The sequence below is a fragment of the Anarhichas minor genome, unplaced genomic scaffold (genome assembly GCF_050575085.1).
Source record: "Anarhichas minor isolate MPS153535 unplaced genomic scaffold, ASM5057508v1 ptg000024l, whole genome shotgun sequence".
NCBI lineage: Eukaryota > Metazoa > Chordata > Actinopteri > Perciformes > Anarhichadidae > Anarhichas > Anarhichas minor.
The window spans coordinates 3,890,847-3,904,226 of record NW_027466470.1 but is presented as its reverse complement, the minus strand read 5'-3'; the positions used below and the strand labels follow the sequence as shown (position 1 = coordinate 3,904,226).

General features: G+C 43.9%; 1 protein-coding gene across 1 annotated transcript in view; it reads left to right on the top strand.

The window, feature by feature from the left end:
- Positions 1-5,854: 5,854 nt before the first annotated feature.
- Positions 5,855-13,380, top strand: part of svilb (supervillin b) — a 34,567-nt gene continuing 27,041 nt past the window's right edge. The window contains exons 1-6 of the mRNA XM_076097841.1: positions 5,855-5,915; positions 7,920-7,983; positions 9,009-9,100; positions 9,198-9,255; positions 9,368-9,516; positions 9,729-10,554. Of these exons, the coding sequence (XP_075953956.1) occupies positions 5,855-5,915; positions 7,920-7,983; positions 9,009-9,100; positions 9,198-9,255; positions 9,368-9,516; positions 9,729-10,554 (1,250 nt within the window). The remainder of the gene's footprint in view (positions 5,916-7,919; positions 7,984-9,008; positions 9,101-9,197; positions 9,256-9,367; positions 9,517-9,728; positions 10,555-13,380) is intronic.

Sequence of the window (13,380 nt, the reverse complement as noted above, 5' to 3'; positions counted from 1 at the left end):
AAATCACGTTAATTACACAGTTTAACCATCATATTTGGCTACATTATTGTGCGTTCATGCTCCATTCAGTAAAACTAAGTATTGGACTAAGCTGAACTATAATGTTACCAGCCGGGCAAGCCGAGAGTGCCTTTAGTGCATGTTTTAGCATGTGCGCGTGAACCACTGGTTAGCTCTGCACTGCTCTCATAGGGCGGTTCACAGCTGATAACGCCGTCCCGACAGACAGCAGAAGCGTCGCACTAACTGTCTGGTTCCCCCTTCAGGTAAACTCTGTTAGCTCTGTCAGCATGTTTGCTGTTGTTCGTACTGTTAGCGCCGTAGCACCGTTAGCTACGAGCCGTCGGCTCAGCCGTCGCCATGTTGAGAGCCGTTCAGAGGCAATCCAAATGCCCCCAATCTCAGAATATAACAAGGAACACAAAACAATAAGTCAAATAAAGTGCTTAATATCTCATAATACAAACAATGGTTGGGTACTACGCGGTTTAGTCATTTTATACACGTTTAGAAAGCTGTACGGGGAGGAAGTATGACTTCAACAGAAGGAGGAAAGACATCCAAATCCTCAAGTAACCATTTCTGGCATGAAGTCTTCCTCTCCCTCCTCCTTCACTCTCTCCCACTCTGTCTCTGCTCCCTCTCCCTCCCTCTCCCTCATCCTCCCTCCCTCTCTCCTGCTCCGTCTGAGAGTTGCAGAACTTCTTAAGTGTCTTTCATCAGCAGCACCGGGCTCCGTGCTCATCGATATCCATATAAGAGCAGAGCAGGCAGATTTCTGTGCCGAGTGTCAGGCAGAGTTGATGCAAGGCAGCAGAGAGGAACGCGGATCTGGATCTAAAGAGTAAATGTTTAAGGGAGGAGGAAGGATGAAGGTTCCTCCTCTGCTGCCTCGGGCTCTCACTTGACCCATGTTATTGTGTGTGTGTGTGTGTGTGTGAGAGAGACTTTCGATCATATACTTCCTCTGCATGCGTGTGCATGTGTTTATAATAGTGCATGGGTGTATGAATCAGTGTACATCAGTGCGTTTGAACAAGCCAACCTGAACCGGTTAGGAGACAGTCTCTCCTAATAAAGGCAGATTAGCTCGGTGTCTGCTGCACAGAAGTTGATGAATTAATGATCACGTTCTCAATAAAACAATAACCACATTGCTATTCTAAACAGCTATTGGTAACAGTTGCCTTGGAAAAGTCCTCCAGGATGTACAGAAAGACATGCGTTTTATCTATTGTTAAAAACACTTCAACAAGTGAGTAGTTCGTATGAGCAGCTGTAATCCAGTATGGCTGAACAGGCAAAGAAAGAAAATGTCTGATATACCTGATTTCAAATACAGACACGCTCTTTTAAGAGCACACATTTAAATAGAGCTGGGTAATATATTGATATCATATCAGTATCGTGATATGAGACTAGATATCGTCTTAGATTTTGGATATCGTAATATAGCATGTCTTCCTGGTTTCAAAGGCTGCATCACAGTAATTTGGTGTAATCTTCTGAATTTACCAGATTGTTTTAGCTGTCCTATTATTTGTCTGCAGCCAGTCAATATATCTGCATTAATTATTCATCAAAAAATCTGATTGTGTGAATATTTTGTGAAAGCATCAGTGGTCAACCCGACAATATCGTGGCAACATCGTTATCGAGGCATTTGGTGGGAAATATCGTAATATTAGTTTTTCTCCATATCGCACAGCAGTACATTCAACACAGGGAATAAAAGAGTAGCAATCCTCCTCTGAGGTTGACTTGAGGTAGATGAGTACTGTGGGAAAAAAAAGGTTGAAAGGAAAATGGATTCTGACGTCCAACTTTACAATCAAACCTGCCAGGTGTTGTGGGGCTGAAGTAAAGGCCCAATACAACCTGTCTTTGCAATGTCTTAACTGTTTCTTTACTGGGTACAACAAAGCTTCTTCAGTAGGGTCAGACACTTAAGTCTCAAACAACGGTTACTACAACTGACATGATAATTTCCATTATCTGAATATTGTACATCACATTTATACTACATGAGTTGTCTCAACGTGTGTGCAATAGCTGCAGGGTCAACGTGAATCCATCCTTTAGGAATACTTTTTGTGATTTAGAAGTTTTGTCCTGTTGAAAGAGACGTCTGTGCTCAACTCCAGTCGGTCATAATGTCGATCCCATAAAGCACGTAAAGCTCAATGAGCTCAGACTGCTTAAAGGCCGACTGAAACAAAGGGTCATGTGGTTTCCATAAGGAAAAAGTCCACAATGTATGACCAGTGTGCTGCTGAGCTTCAGAGCTTAATGTTTGATTAGCAGAGAGATGCTTTGATGTTGAGTCACACACCTCGTGGTGTTTACTTGATGTCCTGGGTGTTGAGTTTTGTTGACTGGTTTGTACATTCAGTGTTGCAAGATGAAACCGTTGAGCCGAGTTTCACATTTTTATTTGTCTGTGACCCCACGGACCAAGACTTATTGGTGCAGGTTTCTCTGTAGCTGATGAACGCACAATCATCATTTGACAGAGAGATAAACCCGACAGTTGATGTGTTGAGTGATAATTGTGAAAATGGTAATTTACAGGCTGCAGGCCTTTAAGTCATATGATTTATTTATGTGTTGATAAAAAAATGTAGTATTTTTGAATTAAAAAATAGTGATCCTATATTCTCACAATGTGTTTTTATTAACATCGTTGTTTTCTCTCTTTCCCATGAGGATGGAAAGCCTGAGTCAGGGCGAGGATCATCAATATTCTTTACATTCAGACATTTACAGTTATTAAATGTACATAACAATGGAAAGAAAGTACAAAACAACAGAGAAAGATGCAGATTATGCAAATAAGATACAAGGTCTTTAAAGGTGCACTGTGTAGGATTTGGCGCCATCTAGCGGCAAGGTTGCAGATTGCAACTGAACCGTCTCCCCTGTGCCAAGCCTGCAGGAGAACGACAGTGGCTGACGCGGAAATAAAACGCGAGTGGCCCTATCGAGAGCCAGTGATTGGTTTGTCCGTTCTGGGCTATGTGGAAACATGGAGGACCCGCTCTGTATTTAGAGACAAGCGGCTTATTCAAAGTTAACAGAAACACAATGATTCTTATTTTCCGGTGTTTATACAAAAAAAAAACATACTTAATTATATGTTATACCATTTCTGCCAATAGATCCCCCTAAATTGTACACGCTGTTCCTTTAAATAGCTTTTTAAAACACCCAACCCCAAAATGAATGAGCTAATTTGTCAACAAATGTCTGTTGACTTAAATAGTGATGAAAGTTTGTGTCCTGGTCATGAGGTCTGACACAAGTTCCCATGTTGTCATCGACCCACCCACCCGTAGTCCACCTCTGTTTGGTTACTTGGAAGGCTGTGAGTGTTATGTCTTATGCCAGTGTGGTTTACTTCTAAAAAAAGCTTCATGAAAGACGCATGACCTGTTTTGAAATTGTAAAAATGCATGCAAGCGGCGAGACAGAGAGCGAGTGACGGAGCGTTTATCATGTTTGTTGTTGCACTGGCATGGAAGGAGGGGTAAAGAGCAACAGTGACATGGAGAGCAAAAAAGAGAGGAGAGAAAAGGAGAATGAGGAATGAGAGGGAGTTGGGCGAAGGTGGAAGCTGCAGGATTGGGCAAGATGGAAGGCAAGGATGACAAATCTGAGGAATGAAAGGGAGAAGGAGGAAGAAAACAAGGCAGAGCGGCGAGCAGACGGGGAGACGGTCCTCCTGGTAAACACCGACCGGCAGGGTGACCTCTCCCCGAGGCAGCCACTCACAACACATGTTGCCTTATTAGGGGCGTCAACGGGGAGCGGAGGCAGACTAGGGAAGGTGGGGGGTGGGGGTGGTGGGGGGTGTGAAAGGGTGAGAAAAAGCAGCAGACAGACGAGGAGTTAGACCAGAAAAAGTGTGTGACAACAGTAAAAGAGCTGCGGATGTTTTGCCTGTTCTGTGTGTGATGCACACTTATGCTTTGTTCCTTTTGTTAACAAATGCTGCAGCGACAATAAAGACCACGTATTGTATCATACTCAGGCTTTGCAGGTCCAGGGCGTCACATCACAATTTAATTAGCAGAACCAAAGCTTTTCATCCGTCAGACAGGTTTCTTTTATTTGAGTTTTGATTCACCATCAAGGTATAGCTTTGATCCTGAGTTAATTGGTTCCGACTTTGTGTTACATTTATTTTTTGCTTGTTTGTTTCTGGGTTTTAATGGTTGCATATACAACTAAATATGATTTTAAGCCCAAAGGCGTATGTGTTGTACTGGGACAAAACAGTAAAGTACAGTAAATGGTAAACGACCTCATGGCATTACTAGATATTAGTGAGTTTTTACTTATTCTCAACCCCTGTTGTTTTAGTTCAGAGGGGATGTGAGCGCATTGATTTGGATTTGTCAGTCCCTGTGATATACTTTTAGTCTTGTAAACAGTTGGACGTTCGTAATTGGTAACAAACTAAAAAGACGAAATGTCAGGAAGACACTTATTGTCCCTTTTCCGAGCCTTTGGAGAACCGTCATAAGGACTCTGTCTCTGATGTGATGACTGGTCATGTGACTGTTGGACACTCATTGAAAGACAGCAAATATGAGACTCATGACGACAAAGGACAGAAACTGAAATAAAGTACACCCCCAATCAATAAGTTGTAGTCATTTTTATAAGATTTCTTAACAACAAAAATCCTCGCTGGCGGTGTTGCGTTGAATGAGAAAGGATTACAATTTGGCAGGAAATGATGAACAGCTTAATAAAGTGTTTCTTACTGGCTGAACTGGCACCAAGACAAGGCTGTCAGTAAAACACATATAGAGTCGTACTCCCAGTGGCACACTGAATTTTATTCTCCAACTGCATTTAAAAACAGTTTTAACCAGCAGACGACTTAACGATAGTCATATTAATGCAATTTCCGGCTTTAGTTTTTGGAAGTGTGATGTGTGCGTGCGTTGAGGATATACCATCTGACTCCCAAGTAGCCCTGGGCCCAACACCACCCCCTGCGGCCCTGCTGGCACCCTCCTCCAATCCTGTTCCAGAGTTTTTATCATCAAGGCTAATTTCTGCCTGTAATCTGATTAAGGCTGTGAGCTGCTTTAGCACCCTGCTGCGCTGTCTCTCTCTCTCAGCTCCCTCGCGTGTACACGTACACACACACACAGACACTGACACACACACCGACACACACAAATCACGTATGACAGGCAGTCTGTTCTTGCTGTGTAGCCGGGGCAGTCACTCTGCTGTGGCCGTGTGCTTGTCCGTGGCTGTATCTGTATGTGTGTGTGTGTTTGTGTGTGTGTGTGTGCGGTCATTTTGTGTCACCACCTCCATCCCTGCCTGTCCGCTTGCTGGTTGCAGCCCTCGCCTCCACCGCTGCCACTCGTGCTGTCCACCCACCGCTGTGACCGGAGGGGGAGTCTCGCGGCATCCTTCTTCTCTCCTCCCCAAACATGTTTCGAAACCCATGGATCTCTAGTTACCATGTGAACCATGAGCAGCCGTGTGGCCAAGGTAAGGCCTTTGAAAAGGGGAGGCTTGGTCCGGCTATAGGAGGACTTGCTAAACCCACTTGAATACCCTTAAATCCATAGACTACTTGGGGGGGCTTTGCTAATGCAATTGAGCTCCTTACTGAGATAGATGGCCGTGTGCTTGTCCGTGGCTGTATCTGTATGTGTGTGTGTGTTTGTGTGTGTGTGTGTGCGGTCATTTTGTGTCACCACCTCCATCCCTGCCTGTCCGCTTGCTGGTTGCAGCCCTCGCCTCCACCGCTGCCACTCGTGCTGTCCACCCACCGCTGTGACCGGAGGGGGAGTCTCGCGGCATCCTTCTTCTCTCCTCCCCAAACATGTTTCGAAACCCATGGATCTCTAGTTACCATGTGAACCATGAGCAGCCGTGTGGCCAAGGTAAGGCCTTTGAAAAGGGGAGGCTTGGTCCGGCTATAGGAGGACTTGCTAAACCCACTTGAATACCCTTAAATCCATAGACTACTTGGGGGGGCTTTGCTAATGCAATTGAGCTCCTTACTGAGATAGATGGCAGAGCCGGTGGCTGTCAGTGGTAAGGGGGTAGGCAGGGGGATTCGGCTCGGCACGGTTCCTGGTGGACTCCTTGTTTTGCTTCTGTTGGCTTGGTTGGATCCGATGAACAAGGATTCATGACGCGTGTAAGATACTTTTAAGGATTTTGGGATAATCCATTGCTTTGGGTATGAATGTTAGCGCCAGGCTACTTTGAACGAATGAATGGGATGTGTGGTTGAGGAGTGAAAGATCATGTTGACGACTACATTTAGTGTATTCAACAGGTGTGTGCTATGATGTGCTTTCTCTTGTTTCCTCCTCTCTGATGTTCTACCTTGTAAATGAGCTCCATCGTTACCTCCGAACAGATTGTGTGCAAGCGAAAGGCCCAAGTCACACAGGAAGTCTATTTCGCTCCTCTGAATATTTATAGAAAATCCTTCTCCTCACCGCGCTCACTTTTGGACCGTCAGCAGCCTAAGCTGCTCTCTGGCACTGTCAACCTTGAGCCTTGTGCGGCTTGTTTTGTTGACAACCTGCAGGCGCTTCCAGGGAAAAGCCGGACTGGCTTCTGTACAAGGGGCTTTCCAGACAGATAAACAGGCAGATGCAGTTACACAAGGTTACCGAAGGCTTCAAAAATATCACAAAATAATGTTACAAGACCTCCAACCCAGACTTCTGGCCTCGCTTGTGTCTAATTCTGACTTCTGTCGTCACTTCCACCAAAACATGTCCATTTTGAGTCCATGAAGTTCCCCCCGGGTCACTACACAAAACACTGAGAAGCCCTTGAACTTGATGTCTAAGTGATCATTAGGATTGTACCAGCACACTTACATGCTTTCTGTCCTGACAAACGTTCACTACTGTATTGCCGAGCAGTCTTTTGAGGACAAAGTAGGCCGGAGGTGTTCTGGAGGCGTCTGGAGCAGTAAGGTGATCCGGCTCCTATACTGGGATACAACTTTACAACAGGCTGCTGTTGCTGTAGCACGAGAGGGAGACGGTCACCTATCAGCTGGGAACTGGGTGTGAACTTTCTGAGCAGCCTTTTATTGGCAAGTGACTCAAAATTTCTCAGGACCGAACGGGACATTGTCGCTTCTCTTTAAGAACTTTTCAGTTGCGTCTAAACCATTTATTGTCACTTTTATCAGCGTTCATAATGAATCATTTAAGTTAAAATGACAATTTGCAAAGGCAAACAGTAGAATTATGCTGTTCATGCTGCCGATCTGGACTATTCTACATTTGCTGCTGGAGTCCGCTGCCTCAGGACCCTTGATAAACTAACAAAGAGGTCTCAATGAAATATACCGGGGAATTTTTAAAGCCAGTCCAAACACTTCCCTTCTACAGTACCCATCTGAATGCTTAAGACGGCATACAAATGTAATAATAATAATGATAATAACTATCATAATAAACTTCATTTGTATAGCACCCTTCATACAAGAAATGCAGCACAAACAGCTTTACATTAAAGTAAGATAGACATACAAAGGTATTGGTGGTAATTTGAGACTTATTAAACATAAACACAGAAAGATTGATTTCTTGTGCACAATTAACAGCCTATTTGGTACCGAGGCGTCTGAGGCCTGAAGCAAACACTGACCCTTCAAAGTTCCTGCTAGACACAAATTCACTACAGGTGTCGATGAAACTGAAATTATCATCCATTGTCTCATATGGACAAGTAGTGCATAAAGTTAGCATTTTATTATTTTACTTCCAAAGGCCAGAAATGTGCAGTTCATTTTGACCAGGAAAACATGTTCTGATTCTCCCAGTGTCAGCACAGAGATACAGAATATTGAAAGGTGGAGTGTAGACCCTTTTTGTTGTCGTATACGTTTGACTGAGTCTTGTTTCTCCTTTTAGAGTTTGGACCTAAAGCTCGGCCCAAGCTTTGCAGCTCAGCCTCATTGCCAACAGAGGCCTTAAGGTGAGTTTTTTGTTCGCAATCACCAAAGTTACCTCCAGAAAGACAAGATAAGACACACCTTCATTGATCCAAAGAGGGGAAACTCAGGTGTTACAGCAGCACAAAGAGAGTTAAGTTAAAATAAATGCAAACATTTTGCATTTACGTTTGTCTAATTTCTGCTTTGTCATCACGATGGGGATATGTACGGATATAGGCTTTACTGCAGTAGAGCGCTTTAGCTTATCATGCCCAGTAAGCATTAAAAGCAGGGGGTGCCTGGAACAGCTTATCCTAAAGACACTTTTTTGTTCACATGGCATTAAGGCCATAATACCTCCTTGAGGAGCACTTTGCACCCAAGCTCCTCTTGCATTAGTTCACAGTGTTTCCTCCGGTTCTTCAGCCGCCCGGCAGTAAGATACACAAGAACATTTTTTATTTATTTGAACATAAACCCTGAGTGTCACAAGCAGTTTCAACTTATTTGGTCCTTCTAAAAAATACATCTGTGTATTTATCAGACAATTTACACTAACTAAAGATGACAAGCCTGTTTAAAAAATACAGAAATGAAAGGTGAGTTTATTTCTCCTGGTTCGTGTGACCTGTTGATTGTGATACGTAATGACGTTAAGAGAAGACCTCGATTGTCTGTTTCTAATTGGAGGAGAGTCAGGACTCGCTGACCTCGTTCTTAAGCTGGATCCTGTTGGAAGTAACACCAGCTGAGTTTCCCCTTTACCTGCCATCACCTCTTTAACACATGGCAGAGTTGTGTGGACGGCTGAAATAGACAACTAGGCACAATTTACTGTTGCTGTTTAATCTGAACAAGTTGGAGAGAAATATAGTTTAGTTACTTTCAGCATCACCTCTTTTATCACTGAGTAATTTGAAGTAAAGCAGCCGCTCATCCTCCTATAATTACCGTTTATTTTTGAGAAGGATGTATTGAATTAAATATATATTTTCTTTTATTAGGAATTCAGAATGTAATAAGTTTCATCTTGATCGCAGGTTTGTGACTCTGTCTTCTCGTTCAGTTTTCAGAGTCACTTCTCCCTGGGTGACAAGACCACCTTGGTCAAGAGTGTTTCAGATACAGATGCCAAAGTCCTGGCTGTCCTTCCCAAGGGTGGGCATTGGTTCTAAGCACACGCAATAACTCACAAGAGATCGTGTAGTTTTATTTTTATGTTACAAAATATAATTTTGTTTGTTCTAATATTCAGTTTCAGAGTTGAAGAAACACTTTGAGGGAGCCGTCACAAAGGATTTGGGAATGAACAGGTATCTTCAGGGTTCCCCTTTTTGTCACAATAACTTGTCTGAATATTTTCATAAAAACTAACTCAACTGAGTAGCCGCTGACCTTTAACCTCGGCCTCCTGCCTGTCGACAGGAAGGAGAGGATAGCCCGGCGCCTGGAGGGGATGGAAAGTGATATTCCCCCTGCACAGGTGCCCGGTGGTTTGGTAGCCAACAGGATGCTGGAGGAGGATCCTCCGCGGTACACCCGCGCCTCAGATCCCTGTGAGCCTTGTGTGATGGGTAAGCATGGCTCGATGCACTACCAAAAACAAATGATGCTGCCATATTTTTGCATTTTGGAAGATGTGAATTTGCTAATTGATATGAACATCTGTGATGTGACTTGTTAGAATAATGCCACATATGTGTAATGTGGGATGGAAGGTACATGGACGCCAGAATGCATCTGAACAAGGTTGCTGGAATGTAATCGTTTACTCTATTTACCGCAGTGAGGCGCTACAGTCGAGAGGAGTTGGAGGCACCACAGAAGCAGCTGTCATCTCTGGACAGATCCCCTCAGGTCAAAGGTGGTGTTGGCAGCGGCCGTCAGGAGCCATTGTTGGTGTATGTTGACCCAGTAACATTATCCACACCCACTTCTGGCCCCACAAACTCCACCAGCCTCAGTTCCAAGGCCGAACGCATCGCCCGCTACAAAGCCGAGCGCCGCCGCCAGCTGTCAGAGCGTTACGGCATCCTCCTGGATCAGGAGGCGGACATCGATTACACACCACGCTACCGCTCTCGGCGTGACACAGACGCCTCTGACCGACAAACGGCTCCCAGGCGAGAGGGAGACAGACAGGAAGCTGAGGAACAAGGACGGGAGCCCAGGGTACCATATCGTGCTGGAGTGGGCAGGGTTTACATGAGGACACACCCAGACCCTGCCCCTGTTTCCACCTCCAGCGCCGCCCACTCAAACCAAGCCCCTCCCCCCACACAAGATAGGCCCAGAAGATTTTCGGAGCGGGAGAGAGCGATGAACATGGAGAACCACCGGCGCGGTGCGGCTCAGGAGCGCCCAGTCGCTTCTAGATCCAGAACCCAGGCGCAGCATCCACCTCAGTCCCAACAGCAGCAGCAGCAGCACCACCACCAGGACGCCGCCCACCAGGAGCCAAGCCCCGCCTCCACCAGGGATTACAGCATCGCAGCGGTGCCCAGCTCCCCTCGCAGCGCCCGCCGGGCCTCCCTGCCCTCCCCTCGCTACGGCATCTCACCTGGGGATTTGTTCATAGAGCAGCAGGCCCAGAGCATCCTCAACAGACAAGGGTGAGTTTATAAAAAACGGGTTAGAACATTCAGAAAATACATAAACTAAGACCGACCATAATCTCAAAGACAAGTGTCTGATATATTGGACAACTCTTACTCAAGATTTGATCGTATAAATGGTTTAGTTTGCATACCTGCCGGTGCAGCCGTCGCCATGTTGAGAGCCGTTGAGAGTCAATAGAAATGCTCCCAATTTTGTATTTAGCTCCTTTAAAGTCAAACATGACACAAGTATTAGGAACGCGTACTTTTTATGTCTGCATCACCCCTTTATAATTGTTTTTCGTTTTTATTTTACTCTATGCAGAAACTCTTTAGCTCTTTTAAAATAATAAAACAGCCAAATCATGATCACAAGCCCTGAAATCCCTCTCTGGGTGGTTCTATCTACTGTGTAATGCTGCCCATGGAGTGACCGTACCATTAGAAGTCTGATGTCGTGTCTACAGTGTATTTTAAGACTACATGTAGAGAGTTCAAACCACATGAACCTGTTTTCCTGACAGTAGTTACACTCATCCACTGGCTGCTAATCACTTCCAAAAAGAGCATGCTGTACAATTATATTTTTTATTTGAATTTTATTTGATCATTGCGAAGTTTGAGAGAAAATTGTTTCTTGCTATACTTAATACTCGACCATAATTTGGTTTGTGCAGTAAAAAAAAAAAGAATCAACAAAGAGAAACTGAGATATTCACGAGTTGGTGCAGTTTGGGCTGGCTGCTGAGCTAACTAGCCTGCTGCGTTTACCACTGCGCCAGGTTTAGGATCTTTCTAGACTGTGGGTCCAGCTCTGTCACGTGCTGCTCCAGTTTCACATGGAAAGGTGCTCTGGGGAGCTCATCAGGGAAAGGTTGCAGGGCAGCAGGGTAGACTGCAGGCTGCGTTTTTAGAGGGGATATGATTTCCCTGCTTGCCCCGAGAGGTAACCCCGATTTACCAGCAGCTTGGTTCATTAGCAAGGAGCTGATGTCACTTTCTATTAAAAACTTTAATATGATACCACAAAAGGGATGAGAATTATTATATTCGTCAAGTGAAGTAATTTAGAAAAAAATTGACATGATGACAAGTGACGTAATAACCTATGAATAATAAAATATGAATCATTTAAATTCATTTGACGGTAAAGAAGTAACGATTAAAAATAGTCACACTGTAATTGATGACAAACCTTTGATCAATATGTACAAAGTGCAGTTCAGCTGATCAGTGCTGCTCACTTTGCTCTGATCAGAATCTTCCCTCAGGGTTTAACACTGTCACCACGTCACCTTTTAGCCTGGCCGCCATGTCACAGAGCGACTGGTTTCTCAACACAGACTCAGAGAGTGACACTCCACCTCCAAGCTACTGTCTGCTCAGGATGCCGTCAGTAAAAAAGACCTTACTAAGCCCTGTCGTCCACTGGGTACATGTGTTTAAGCTGGCTGTTGGCAGTTGATTCATTCTATAATGGCAGGACATTTTATTTTCCTCGCACTGTAATTTCATTCACACGTTATTTGTCGGTCTTTAAAAAATATGAAAGAGGTTATAAATGTCTTCAAACCATTGTTACAGGTCATATAAAGTGTTAATTATTCTGAATTCTGGAGAAACTATTTCATAATACCTCTAGAAACACCTTAAAAAGAGTAAAGTAACAAGATAATAAGCCAGCTTTTTAAAAACACGTTCTGGGTGGACATGCAGCTAACTCGTTCCAGTAATATATATTCTAACAGTGCAGTATTTCAGTATTTCACTCAGTAATACTTCCCTTATTAACTGGTGTTTCAAGTGTTTCAAGTTTGTGAATCAAAGTTTTCAACTGAAAAACTTTCATCCCTAACTTAGTCCTAACATTCATTCATCAAAAGACTCACTGAATACATACATCTCATTTTCATCTGTTTTTGGAGCATTTGCCAACATGACTTTCGTTTATGCGATGATGTTATCACATTTCTTCAAATCACTGTCAAAATAGCAAACTAGGGCCCAGCCTGAAAGTAGGTAGAAAAGTACCCGCCTTAAGAGCATTTCAATAATAGTCGAAGAATCGTGAATTCATCCCTACATCCCATTGAGAATCAAACTAAACATGTGTTGGTTAAAGTCTTGTTTCACTAACTATTACGCCTTACCAACTGTCCTTTTTGTTGTCTTAAAACAAGGTAAAACAGTCTACAAACATACCCAGAACTCTGTAAAACTGGCCATTTGTTCATCAACACAATACCATAATTCTTGTTAAATTGGTTGCGACTGTGTGTGGCCCGGGTTTCATGAGCAGTTGAGTGGAGTTAGTGAACCAGAGTTGACGGGGTGACAACATTAGTCAGCTCGATGCCCTGACCCAGTCAGTCGTAGACCTGCTGACTCAGCACTTGTCAGCTGATGCCGCACTCACATCCCCCTTTCTCAGATTTTGGCCTGTTGACCCTTATGAAATTACATCTGAGTACCCTGTCAGTGACTTTGACAATGCATAAGATAAGACATGCATTTTGCCTTGTATGTATGTTTTTTTAATCACCTGATAAGTGTTTGTGCTGAAAGGATTCTTGAAAGACACACATTACCAGAAATCTTTGATTTTCTTTTATTTAGTTTGCCATTGAAGTCCTTGAGTATACATGTATTTTTGGATTGGACTGTGGCCCAGATACGTGACATAGCTGACCTGCTGATAGCCTGTGAAAGGATGAAAGCCCATGGCCAGCCTTTGAGCTGTATGGGCAGATGAAATTCATAGAGGCAATGTCTAGCATGGTGAGACAAACCTTTATAGAGTGTTAGTAAAGCTTAATTGATTCCATTGGTACACATAAACAC